Here is an 11,999-nt window from a genome sequence, read left to right as displayed (position 1 = left end):
CTATTTGGAACCTGGGGCTTCCCTATTCTGCCCCTTTTTACTCCTGTGTACCCCCGAACATACTAAAGCAGACGGTGTGTTTTGTTTTGTTCTTTTTTATAAAAACCAAGTGTCTTTATTCCTGAATAGTTTAGTATGGCGGTGGGAGCCCGAGCACCCTCGGGAGACCCCTGGAACCCAGGAAGTCGGCCTAGAAGCCAGTCGTGGGGGGCTTCTAGGCTACCAGGATCTGCTCCTCCGCAGTCCGGGTCCAGTCAGGCCGAAAGTCTGGACGAGGGGACTCCGGAGACCCCAACCTGACGCACTCCGTTCCCGGGGAGTGGGGAGGAGGCTGCGCTGGGTGCCTTTGCCGCCGCGGGTCTGGAGACTGCGACACGCCGAGGGCTGGAGTGCCGGGCCGGTGCCCAGGCCCGGGCGGGAGCCCGCCGCCCCCGATGGCTCTTTGGCTGGCAGAGACACTTCAGGCCGGTCGACCTGCCCCCTGCCTACGCCTGTTCTAGCTCCAGGTCCCCGTAGAGCAGGGCTCCGCTGAAGATGGTGAGCGGCTCCTCTGAATGCGCCAGCTGCCCCATGACCAGGTCGATGCAGACAGTGTCGCCAGCCTGCAGCGGCAGGATGAGGCTGAAGACGCCCAGGGCGCCCGGGCTGGGCTGGCTCTCGGCCACCGGCTTATTCTCCAGGCCCTCAGGCTCGTATCCACCGGAGTCTATGCGGGCCACGCCCAGGTTGGAGCGGGACAGAACAGCCTCTACTTTCTCATGCCGGTACCCAGTCAGCACTGCGCTCAGCAAGTAGCGTCCGGCCAGTGGGGCGGTGAATATGCCTGGGGACAAGGATGGCAGTCAAAAGAGACAGGTAGCAGGGGCTGGGAAGGCTTCCAGACCCAGAACCCCTGGACTAGGAGCGACCTGCTGGGTCTTTTCACTTCTCTTCGATGAGAGGTAAGCTCCACGAAGGCAGGGCACGTGGGCATTTTGTTCATTACAGCATCCCCGCCCCCTGCGCCGCCCCCAGTGCTCAAAACAGGGCCTGGGCAGGAGCAGGCCCCCAGTAAAGAGCTGTTGAAGGAATGACATCTCCCCAAGCTGTGGTGAGAATGAATAAATGCAGGAAAGAACAGCGTTCTCCCCAAATCAGAGCGTGAAGAGATTCGCCTTGCCTAAACGGGCAAGAATGAGAACATGCCACTGCGCAGCTTCCCCGCCGGCTCTCTGCCCCCGTCCCCCAGGTGCTCACCGGTCTCCGGATCGTAGTAGTCCCCGTCATTGAGCAGGACTCTGTCAAAGGGCACTGTGCCTGGTTCAGACCGGGGCAAGCTCAGGGCAGCTGAAAAAGCCACCCGGGGCACAGACGCTGCTGGGGCCCCCTCCACTCCTGGGCGAGGATAGGATGGGTGTCAGAGCAGATGCTCATTGCAGAGCTGCCCAGCCCCCTTCCCCTCCAGAGTCTCTACCCCAGGGCTGCCCGAGGCCTTCCATCCTCCACCCCTGGTTCAGTTAGTTCCCCTCCTCCAGCATCAAATGGGAACTTACCCTGTTCACCTTGGGGACCTGTGGGAGGAGGAAAGGGAGCAGTGAGATGTAGAGCAGGTCTATCTAAGTCACTGAGCAAACATCTGCCGAGTCTGTCCAGCAGCTCTGCCAGGTGCTCGCTGCACAGGCTCCAAGGCAGGAATGGGGGTGTCAAGAGAAGGAGGAACAGGTCCAGGCTACTTAACTGCTGGGCCTGTGCACTTAGCCCTCACCCTTTCACACCTGACCCAATGCTTGTGGGCTCAACCTTGGTCTTCAGCTCAGCAGTGAGGCCGCCATATCCAACTAGCCAACACAGCAACCATCCCAGCAACTGTCCGGCTCCTAGTCACTTTCCTAATCACTGTCAGCCATCTAGGACCCCCCAGTTCTTGCCTCTTTCCCTCCTTCCCTGTCAAGTTCAGAGGGGAATGTCAAACCTGGGGCTGCCCTGAGAGGTGGTAACCTTGGCTGTGGCAAGGATCTCAGCCCACATACCTGGTGGCCCAGTAGGCCCCTTTTGTCCATCCTTGCCTGGCAGTCCTGGAGGTCCAGCAGGGCCTGGGGGTCCCTGTACTCCAGGAGGCCCTGGGGGCCCCGCCTCACCTGCAGGACCTACAGTGACAAAAGTCTGTTGAAGAAAAGCCAGAAAAGGAGTTTCCAAAGGACAAAGAGGTAAAGGACTCCACAGACAGGTAGATGGGACCCCTCGCTGCCCATGCAGGATACCTGGTGGGCTGAGCAGTGCCCCACCTCCACCCCCAGCCAGGTCTGAGCCACCAGCAGGGGGGCGGGCAGCTGAGGCCTTGGATCATCTCTTGTCAACAGACCAACCCCGGCACAGTGGTGGGTCTGCATTTCATGCCGGGCCGAGCAAGGCAAAAGTAGATGAGATTAAGGCTGGGCTGTTGTGACAGAGGGAGAAAGGATGTGAAAGGGGTCCCCCCCACGACCACCCCAGGCCTCCTCCTGCCCCCTCACCAGTGAGGTCCCTCAGGCTGAGCTGGTGAAGCCGGTCCTCCAGGAGCAGCATTGAGCTGTTCAGGGCACCAAGTCGCCTTCCCAGGCCCGCCTGCCCCCCCAGCAGTTTCTCCAGCAGGGCTGCCTGTGTCTGGCTGGTGCTGTTGGTTTCCCGTAGCCCGGCCCAGAGCCCAGCCACATGTTTGGAAAGGCCCTCGCGTAGACCCTGCAGTCCCCCAGCCACCGTGTCCAGCCGCTCACAGACTCCCTCGAGACGGCCCAATCGCCCCTCTAGGCTGGGGCACTGGCCAGCTCGTGCCTGTCCCTCCTCCAGGCCTCGGAAGCGCTCCTCACTTTCCATAACATGTTCTGTGGCCTCCTGCTGCAACCTGTTAATCTCAGAGATGATGCGGTCCTTGGTGGCTCCCAGGTCTGCCAGATCAGCGCCCTGGCCCTCCACAGTGGTCTGGAGCTCGTGCAGTGAGTCATTCAGGGAGCTGAAGGTGAGGATAACTTCGGAAAGCTCTCCTTGCAGGGCCTGTAGGGCTGAGCCAGAGCTGCCCCCAAATACGCTGAAGCCATCCAGGGGCCCACGGCTTGGCCCCCCAACACCTGGGCCAGCCCCAGGGCCCCGTGGAGGTAGCAGGGGGCAGGAGCAGCGCTCCACCCCATCCCGAAGGCGGCCCAGTTCCTCTTGGACACCACCGCAGGCCCCGCAGCCCTCATCCCCACGGGCCTGCAGCAGACCCTCCAGTTGGCCCAGCCGTGCAGCTGTGAGGTTCAGCTGAAGTGCGAACTCTGCAGCTGTCTCATCCTGAGTATCGGCACGACCCTGGAGCTGGCCTACGACCCCTTGCAGTCCCTCCAGCGTGCCCTGCCGGGCCTCCCCAGCTGCTCCCACCTTGTGCAGGCCTGAGATCACCAGCCGCAGCTGCCCCTCACTGTCGAGCACCCTACGCTCCAAGGCACTGAGGGTCTCACTGACCTGGGAGTCCTTCTCCCCCAAGGCTCCAGAGCAGAGTTGCCCACATGCCTGCACAGACCCCGCCACCTGCTCTTCCAGCAGGTCCAGCCTGCCACCTAGATCCCCGCTCACATTGGCCAGCAGCCCCTCCAGCTTCTCTAGCCGGCCCCTGGCAGCAGGAAGCCAGTGACTCAGTCCCCCAGGACGCCCAGGCCAGCCCTCCAGCTGCTCCTGTGAGGGACCCAGGGTAGAGTTGAATCGGTCCTCCAGGTGGGAGAGGCGGGATGCCAAGTTGGTGTAGCCTGGGGGATGGCCTCCGTGCCCCTCTGCACCTTCCAGCTCGGCGCCTCTCTGCCCACTGAGCACTTTCACTGAACTGGCCACGACCTCCAGCCTCCGCTCCAGCTCTGCCAGTCGCCCGCCCAGCTCCGGAGGGCAGCATTCCTGAGGGGGCCTGTGGCCCACGGCCTGCCTGGCAAGCTGCCGCTGCCGCTCCTCCACAGAGGCCAGTAACTTCTCCAGTCCACGCAGCCGCTCCCGGTCCTCCTGCTGCTGCCGGCGGAAGCCATCCAGTCCAGCCAGGCACACAGAGCAGGAGTCCTGCAGCCGCCGCTCTAGCTCCCGCAGCAGCTCCTCACTGTGGCCGGGGGAGGCTGGGGCTGGGTCCAGGGCTCTGCCCCCGCCACCGCCACCACCACCACTGCCGCCGCCGCCGCCGCCGCCGCCACCGCCACCACCACCACCACCGTGATGGTTGTTGAGATGGCCCAGCTCCTGGTCATGGGTGGAGACACGCTTATCCAGGAGCTGTAGCTGCTGCTGGATCTCGGTGAGGGTTTCATGCACACCAGGGCGGGCAGCTGCATCTGCTGGCTGCTGCCTCCCATTAAAAGCTGTCTCCACAGCCTTCTGGACATCTTCCGCCAGGCGCCCACTCAGTCCCTGCAGGACATCCCGAAGGCCCTGCAGCTCCTTGGTGAGGCTCTGTACCTGCTCCTCCAGCTGCTGCACTTTCTTTGACTCCCCAGGACCTGGCAGAGAGGGAGGACATAAGGCAGAGGGGCCAGACCTCAGTGCTCGGTGCCCACCTCCTACTCCAGCTCCCTAGCTGCCATGTCAGAGGTCCTAGCTGATTCAGCTGCCCCTTTTCTTGCCCAAAGATTTGGGCAAGAAAAAGCAGAAGAAAACTCATTCGCTGAATGCCTCTGGGCCAAGTCTTTGCACCTTACAACAGCTTCAATGGACAGCTACCATTAGCTCTTCCCATTTTGTAGATCAGGAAGCAGAGGACTGGAGAGCTTAAATACCTGGGCCATGGATTACAAGTTAAATAAGTGGCCAAGGTTCAAACCCAGGTCATCCGTCTGACCACCAAGCCTATATCCTTGTCACTGCCCAGAGGGCCTTTAACTTTATGGAGACTGTTTCCTCATCTATGAAATAGGTATGACACTATGTCGCTCCCTCAGGGCAAGTGAAATGGGAATGTGGGATGGCACTGCGGGCTGCAGGACGGTGGCTGTCCCTGTGCAGCACCCCCACACAACGCCAGGGGACAGTGAGGCTCTGCGGTAAGCCTGTGATGGGGAAGAATCAGCCAGAAGTTCCTGTTTTCATAATTACAACACGGCTCTCTCACTGGCAGGCAGACACAGCACATCCGCAGTGCCCAGCACAAGTGGGAAGGCAACAGGGACCGCTGCATTCTGGGACCTGTGGTCTCCAGAGGCCACCAAGGGGCCTGGGACCTGTAGTCAGTTGCAGTGCATGCTAGGAGTTGTAGTCTCAACTGTCTGGCCCCTTGGACCAAGCTTCCGAAGGAAGGAATTCCCCCTTCTTCCCGCAGCTGCTCCCTCCTGGGAAGTATCTTGGCCACACGTGGGCGTGCGTGTGTGCGTGAGCACATTCACTCTCTATGGCTCATTTTTCTCCCTCTGTCTGGTGTGCACACACGCACACACATGCACAAACATGCGAACGCGCGCGCACACACACAGACAGGGAATCTGAGGGGTCGCATTAACTCTTTTCTGTCCCCTCTTTCCTGACTTGGAACATTGGGATTTCCCCAGCAGCCCCGCCCCACAATTCCCAACCCACGCTGTCTCCCGCTTCTTTCCCCAGGGGTCCCACACTCACCTTCCCCCCCTAGCCCACTCAGGTGGCTGCCGGCACTGGAGCCAGAGAGGTTGGGGCGGCCTGGCTGGGGGCGGGGGCGTGGTGTGGCCGGGGCAGGGCCCAGTGCGGGGCCAGGACTCTCGGCACAGTCGTCACCCCCGTACCCCTGACAGCACCTCCACTCCATGTCCGTCACGGTTTTGTAGGCGACGCGGTAGCGAGGACGGAGGAAGTTGCGGTACCTGGGAGAGGCGGAGGGAGGGTTCTTTGCTCCTCACTGTACTGTCACTGACCGTGGCCCCTGCCCACAGAGGTGGGCCACTGCGGTGGGCAAGGTCTGTCCCTCAGGCCGGGTCCCCCTCACCATTCAGCATGTGGTCTAGCTCAGCTGACAGCTGTCAGCTTGCTAGCCAAGGGCCAAATTCCTGTCCCCAGCCACCCCCCATCCTGTGTCCTGTGCTGGAGCCTTGAACCCCCCTCCCTGAGATGACTCGGCCTAGAGAAGGCATTCCGGGGCTGGCGGGGTGGTCTGGTGAGGTGTGCCCTCGGTGTCCTTCCACCGCCGCCTTGGCATCTCCTCTAAGTGGCTCTGACTGAAGCCCCTGGCCCTGACCCTTGCTACCTGCCTTGTACAAATTCCCTGAGTTGGCTGCCCCCCTGCTACCCCGGCCCAGTCCCCACCCAGCGCCCACTCCCCAGTGTGGGGGCTCACGTGATGCTGTGGGTGCACTGGGGCTGGCCCCAGCCGCAGGGCTGGTAGTCAGGCTTGACGAAGGTCTCCACTCCATCCTCAAGGATGCAGCTCACTGTCCGAGTCACCACGTAGGCGCACCAGTTCCTGCAGGCACAACCCACCTAGGCCCACGAGCCAGAGACATCCCCTCCCAGAGGAGGGCTCTGGGGCTCCCAGAGGGGCCGCGGGAGGGTCAAAGGATGAAGGACCCCTGGGAGCCGGTGGGAGTGGGGCTCTGGCAACGGCAGCTCCCCCCACGCCTTCCTGTGCTGCCGGAGTCGATAAAGACTTTTCAAGACAGGACAGGAGGCACAAAACGGAAAACCACACTAGGAGCAGTTGATCCTCATGGCTGGGGAGTGGGTCCTGGGGAGCCTCTGAGTGCACCCATTCATTCATGTCCCTTTTCTGTCTCAGTCTCCAGCTTGGCGTGGCCCTCCGGTGATTTCCTGGATGCCGGCTTCCACCCTCCCCTCGGGGGGGAGGACCGGGCAGGCGGGGGTCCAGCTCAGGGGTAAGCAGAGAATAAGCCATTGATGGGCTCTGCCCCCCAGGGGAGTTTGCAGGTCTGCACTCTCAGGCCCATTCGTGCTGGCCTCCGATCAGCGTCCGGCTGGAGAACCAGACGGAGCAGGGCAAAAGCAGTGTCAGAATCATGGGTGACTGGCCGGGCCAAGGAAGCCCTGAAAAGGGATGGAAGTTCCACCGGAGGAGCCCAGGCTGGTACTCAGCTGGCAGGGAGGCCGGGCCCGTGCCCTTCAGGGTAGTCTCCATGGGCACGTAACTGCAGGTCCCACGGGGAGGATGTGGGAGCCAATTCCCCTGAGGTTAGACAAGGGTACCTATCTATTCAGGGGGCCCTGGAAGCACCCGGCGGGGAGGTGGGCGTGTGAGGGCCGTCTGATGGATGGGCTTCCTCTCCTCCTCTTCCCTGCTTTGGGGAGGTAGCCAAAGTGGGGCCCCCATACCCATCTTCTGACCCACCCTCCCATTTACCTTCAGCCACACACTTACCTGTGGCGGCTGGCAGGCCGACGGGCGCCCTGGGCCTGGGGCGCCCCAGGGCTGAGAGCCCCACTGTTTCCTGTGTAGAGGCTATAACCCCGGGGAGGGTAGCTAGCCGCCCCCACGGCTGTGGTCAGTAGGCAACAGAGGTAGCAGCTCCAGAGGGTCCTGGGGGCCATGGTGGGGACGCTCCACGGTGGCCCTCAGAGGCTCATCCCGCCTGACCGCCCGCGCCTCTGCCTGGAGCTGGGATGCCCGCTGCTCCAGGGGTCGAGGGTCGGGTCCTGTCCCCTGCTTCCTGCCGGCAGCCCCCAGCCACACGCCTCCTCCGTGGCCTGCCGGCCTGACCCCTCTCCCCTCCTCTTTCCTCCTTAGGCTCCCTTCTGTCCCTCCCTCGGTTCCTTCCGCTCTCCTCTTCTCCACCTCTGAGGGGAGTTTGTTCTCTGCGCCCCCAGCCTCCTGCGCCTGGTCCCTGCCCCTCTCAGATGCCGCTTCCTGGGCCCCCTCCAAGTCGCCCCAGCTGGCCCTTTTCTGGTCTCCTTATCCCTTTTCCCCAGTGACCGGATCCTGGGGTTGACAGGACTTTACCCCTGTGGCTGCTCAGAGGCGCAAGAGTGGCTGTGCGGGGCGGGCCCTGGCCTCCTGCCTCCCTCTCTTGCTCACTCCCCTCCCTTCCCCCCTGTCTGGCTGGCGGTCCAGCCTCCCCCTTCCTCCCCCCACCTCTCCAACCATCCTGCGCCACATCTGCTTCTTGTTAACTCCGGGAAAGAGAGGGAAAAAAAGGAAAAACAGAAATGTGGAGTTGCCTCCGGGCTTGGGGCCAGCCTCTCAGACGGGCCACATGGAGTGGAGTCGGGGCCAGGGCCGGGGAGGAGGCCCAGGGCTGGCGGCTTAGGCAGGGAACAGGAGCTGGAGCCGCAGCTCTCCTGGGGCTGGGGCAGGGCTCCCCTGGGAGGGAAGACCTGGGAGAGGGGCCCGAGGGGGAGGGAAGAGGGGAAGACACGGCAGGACATCACTCTCCATCCAGTCCAGCTCTCTCCTTTTATAGATGTGAAAACTTGAGGTCCAGAGAGGGAAAGTAACTTGTCCGAGGTAACACAGCAGTCAAGAGCAGGGCTGAGATTAGACTCTAAACACCTAGGTCAGTGACTTGGGAGAAAAAAAAGGGAATAGGAGAGGGTACTGTGCCAGGGAGAAGAAGAAGAAGGACGACTGAGGTTGGCAGGACATTCAGAGAAGCCAGAGAGGAAGGAAGGAGTCTGGAAATGGGGTAGCAACCTTCTGTCAAGTATGGAGAGAACACGCGCAAGAGAAGAGTCATTCTTTTTTTTGTTTTTAATCCTCACCCAAAGATATGTTTATTTTTTTTAGAGAGAGGGGAAGGGAAAGAGAGAGAAACAATGTGAGAGAGAAACATCAATTGGCAGCCTCCCATAGGTGCCCCGACACCCTGACCAGCTGGGGGTCAAACTTGCAACCTAGGTGTGTGCCCTGCTGAGCCACCACGCCAGGGGGTGGCGGGGAGGGGGAAGGAGAGAGAGAAAGAGAGTGTCTGTCATTCCTAAAAGGCCAAAGGAATATGGACCCAGACGGTTCTGGTGCGGGTTAGGCCCTATCTATACCGCAGAGGAAGTCACTCCCTAGCCTGAGGCCGGTCTGGGAGCCTGTGCAGCAGGCCAGGCTCTAGTCAGACTCAACTCTCACCCTGGCCCCACAGCGCCTCCTGAGATGTGGGAATCTGTCAGCCGGCCCTTCTTCCTCAGATGGCCCCTCTTCAACAGCTGGCCCTCCGTGTTGTGCTCGGGGACTAGGTCCCCCCGGGGGGTGGGGCCCCGAGAGAGCCTTGTGGAAGTGCCAGAAGAGAGTGCTGGGTGCTGAGCTCTGGCGGAGGTGCCCAGGGCAAAGGCATGCCTGTATCAGACTCAGTAATGGGGAATGGGACACAAGCCCCCGAACAGAGAACCGACACAAGGCAGGACAGACCGAGCGCCCAGGGGGCCAGACAGATGCCTGTGGCCGTCCGGGGAAGAGGAAGGGAAAGGCAGCTGGCTGCTGGTGGAGGCGGAGAAGATCTATTGGAAGATGCAGAACCTGAAGAGTGTTGGAGGAAAAGAGTGAAGAACAGAGGGGAGAGGTTTCCGGCTGTGAAAAGTGGTCTGCCTCAGTTTCCTCATCTGTATCGTGGGAATAGCAACAGCACCCTCCTTCTGAGGTCTGTGAGGATTAAGTGAATACGTGTAACACGTTTAGAACAGTGTCTGGCATGTGGGAAGTGCTCAGCATACGTTAGCTCTTAATTTGTGTCAAGAGTGGCACAGGAAGTCAGAGAAGGTGACTGTGGAACCAGGGCGAGCCTCGGGTGACTGGCTACACGGTTTACACGGTTCTGCGTTGGGGTCAGTGCACACACAGAAAGAGGATGCCGGTCCCAGTGCCCCCTCGGAGTAGTTTGATCGCTTTGAGCAGGTCCCGTGATCCCATTGGGGGTCTGTTGTCTAAGGCCCCTTTCAAATTAGACATTGCAAAGCAATGCAAACCTGAGAGAGAAGGCTTGGTGACTGCCTGGTAATGAGGGACCGGATGAAGGGAGACAGCAGAGAAGATTCCAGAGTTCTAGCCAGGGTGGGTAAGCTGAGAAGAGGAGCAGGTTTGGAGAAAGAAAGATGACCTGATTTGAAACCTACAGGCATCTCACTTTACTATGCTTCACAGATGTTGCCTTTTTTTTACCAACTGAAAATCTCATAAATTTTAACAAATTTACTTCCTCCGCCAGCAAAAAGATTACAGCTTGCTTTACCGCGATATTCACTTTATTACTGTGGTTTGGAACTGAACCTGCAGTATCTCCAAGGTGTGCCTGTACTGAATTCAAGGTGAGATGAACACATCTCAGTGGAAATAAATGTCCAGGATATGATTAGAAATGGGGATCTTGGCTCTGGGAACCGTTTGCAGGGCGATACTAGAAAGCCATGAGAGGATGCCACCAAGTCTTCAACGGGACTGTGAATGATCTGCCTCTGAGGTTCTGTGGCCCGGAATGGTGTCCTGAGGGCAGGCAGGGTGTAATGAACAGACAGGATGGGGAGAGTGAGCGCTGGCACCAACAGGAACGAAAGTCTGTGGCTGCCCCTTAGAGGGGCGCCGATCAGCACACAGGGAGACTTGGAGGATGTGGTTCTAGGAGACCCTGATTTCGAAGTTGCTGCCAGTGGAAAGCTCAGCTTTCAGCATCAGTGCTAGGCCCTGGCCCTGGCCGGCAGCCAGCCGCTTCCCCACAGGCTGCCCTGGCTATTGCGGTGGGCTTTCTTTTTCTGCTCTTCCCTCTTCTCTCCCTTCGGGGGGCCTCTGGCAACCTGAGGAGTCATCCCAGCCATTTTGCCACTGCCCAGTTGTCACCCATTCCTTTGTCGGACACCTTAAGTTTAAAAATCTGTTATAGCGTGCCCTGGTTCAGTTGGATTGAACGCCGGGCTGCAAACCAAAGGGTCACTGTCCGATTCCCAGTGTACAACCCATGTGCCCCTGGGGGGCATGCAAGAGGCAACCACACATTGATGTTTCTCTGCCTCCCTTCCTCCCTCCCTTCCCCTCTCTAAAAGTAAATAAATAAAATCCTTAAAAATAAAAATCTGTTGTATTTTAAGTGTGTCAAGTCAGAAATGTTGGCTTTGAGCCACGATTGAGTAGGTCGCACATCCTTTAGTCCTATAATGAGGGGCCAAGACCTAGAGACTGACATGCACTTCTGTGAAATCTCAGATAAATCGGTGGCCCTGGGTTCGCTGGGGAGGCCCCGGGGTATCGGGCAAACCGGGTGCAGTGGAGACTGAGGTTAGAGAGAATGCAGTGTGGTAGCCACAGTGGTGGTATTGGCAGACAGCCACACTTTCCAAAGCAATTGGATTCCAGAGAATTCCTGAGATCAAAATAGACTACATCCATGGGGCACTAGGACAATACGTATTTTATAGGCTCTCCAAGGGCTCTAGTGCCGATGGCTATACTAGAAACTAACTCCATTCAGTCAACCATCAGTCCGAGCAGGGAGCTCACGTGCCCAGGGCCAGGACGACCAGGGAACACCAGAAGTAGGGAACATTTTATGTCTAACATCGTCTGTCAGAAGACTGAATATTGGGAAGGAAAAAAAGGGAAGTACAAACTGGGTCTTGGGTCATGCAAACCCAGATGGGAATCCAAGCTTGTGGGGACTCCTGAGCACAGGGCTACTCTCGTCAAATGCATAATTTCCTTTTCCTCCCATCCCTCTTTCATGCACAGTCCTTTAGGTGCCGCTCTGGACTCAGCGGCCAGCCTCCTTTTCTAGGGTCTTGTTGCTTTTTCTCTCCTGACTCTAATTCTGAACTTGTCTTTTGCTTGAAAATGTCACACTAATCACACAGTAACCCCTTCAGACAGGCTGCACCTGTCTCATTTCTCACGTACTCTTTCACCAAGCGTTTTTCAAGCTTTGTTAGTTCTTAGTTTAGTCTGGTCTGGTTCTAGAGATCATTTTTTATTTCAGTTCCTCCAGCCACTGGGCCAAATGACCCATTTAAGGTTGATAAAATCTCACTGACCTAGGCACTGGTAGTTCTGGGAGGTGAAGGGCCTTTCTGGACAATTCTAAAATAAATCCTTTTCCTCTTGTCCCCGGCCCAGGATAAGCTACTGAGTCCCCAGTCTGACATGCAGCATGGAA

The 11,999-nt window shown here is 59.0% G+C and overlaps 1 protein-coding gene across 1 annotated transcript; it reads right to left on the bottom strand.

The window, feature by feature from the left end:
- Positions 1-73: 73 nt before the first annotated feature.
- On the bottom strand, positions 74-7,906 carry EMILIN1 (elastin microfibril interfacer 1). Its single transcript, XM_037146692.2, has 8 exons — positions 7,301-7,906; positions 6,266-6,391; positions 5,575-5,795; positions 2,493-4,466; positions 2,010-2,126; positions 1,533-1,550; positions 1,237-1,374; positions 74-823 (listed from the first exon to the last, which is right to left on the bottom strand). The coding sequence occupies exons 1-8, from the start codon at positions 7,468-7,470 to the stop codon at positions 486-488; spliced, it is 3,102 nt and encodes a 1,033-aa protein (XP_037002587.2). The 5' UTR covers positions 7,471-7,906; the 3' UTR covers positions 74-485.
- Positions 7,907-11,999: the final 4,093 nt, after the last annotated feature.

Source organism: Artibeus jamaicensis, unplaced genomic scaffold (genome assembly GCF_021234435.1).
Source record: "Artibeus jamaicensis isolate MK-2021 breed Jamaican fruit bat unplaced genomic scaffold, CSHL_Jam_final contig_465, whole genome shotgun sequence".
Lineage (NCBI taxonomy): Eukaryota > Metazoa > Chordata > Mammalia > Chiroptera > Phyllostomidae > Artibeus > Artibeus jamaicensis.
Note: the sequence above shows the minus strand (reverse complement) of the source record. Positions and strands in the feature narration are given on the sequence as shown.

Coding starts and splice junctions, on each gene's coding strand:
- EMILIN1 (XM_037146692.2), bottom strand. CDS start 7,470: ATGGCCCCCAGGACCCTCTGGAGCTGCTACCTCTGTTGCCTACTGACC. Junction 4,467..5,574: donor GAGTGGGCTAGGGGGGGAAG/GTGAGTGTGGGA, acceptor CCTCTCTGCCAG/GTCCTGGGGAGTCAAAGAAA. Junction 824..1,236: donor CTACTACGATCCGGAGACCG/GTGAGCACCTGG, acceptor CCTTGTCCCCAG/GCATATTCACCGCCCCACTG.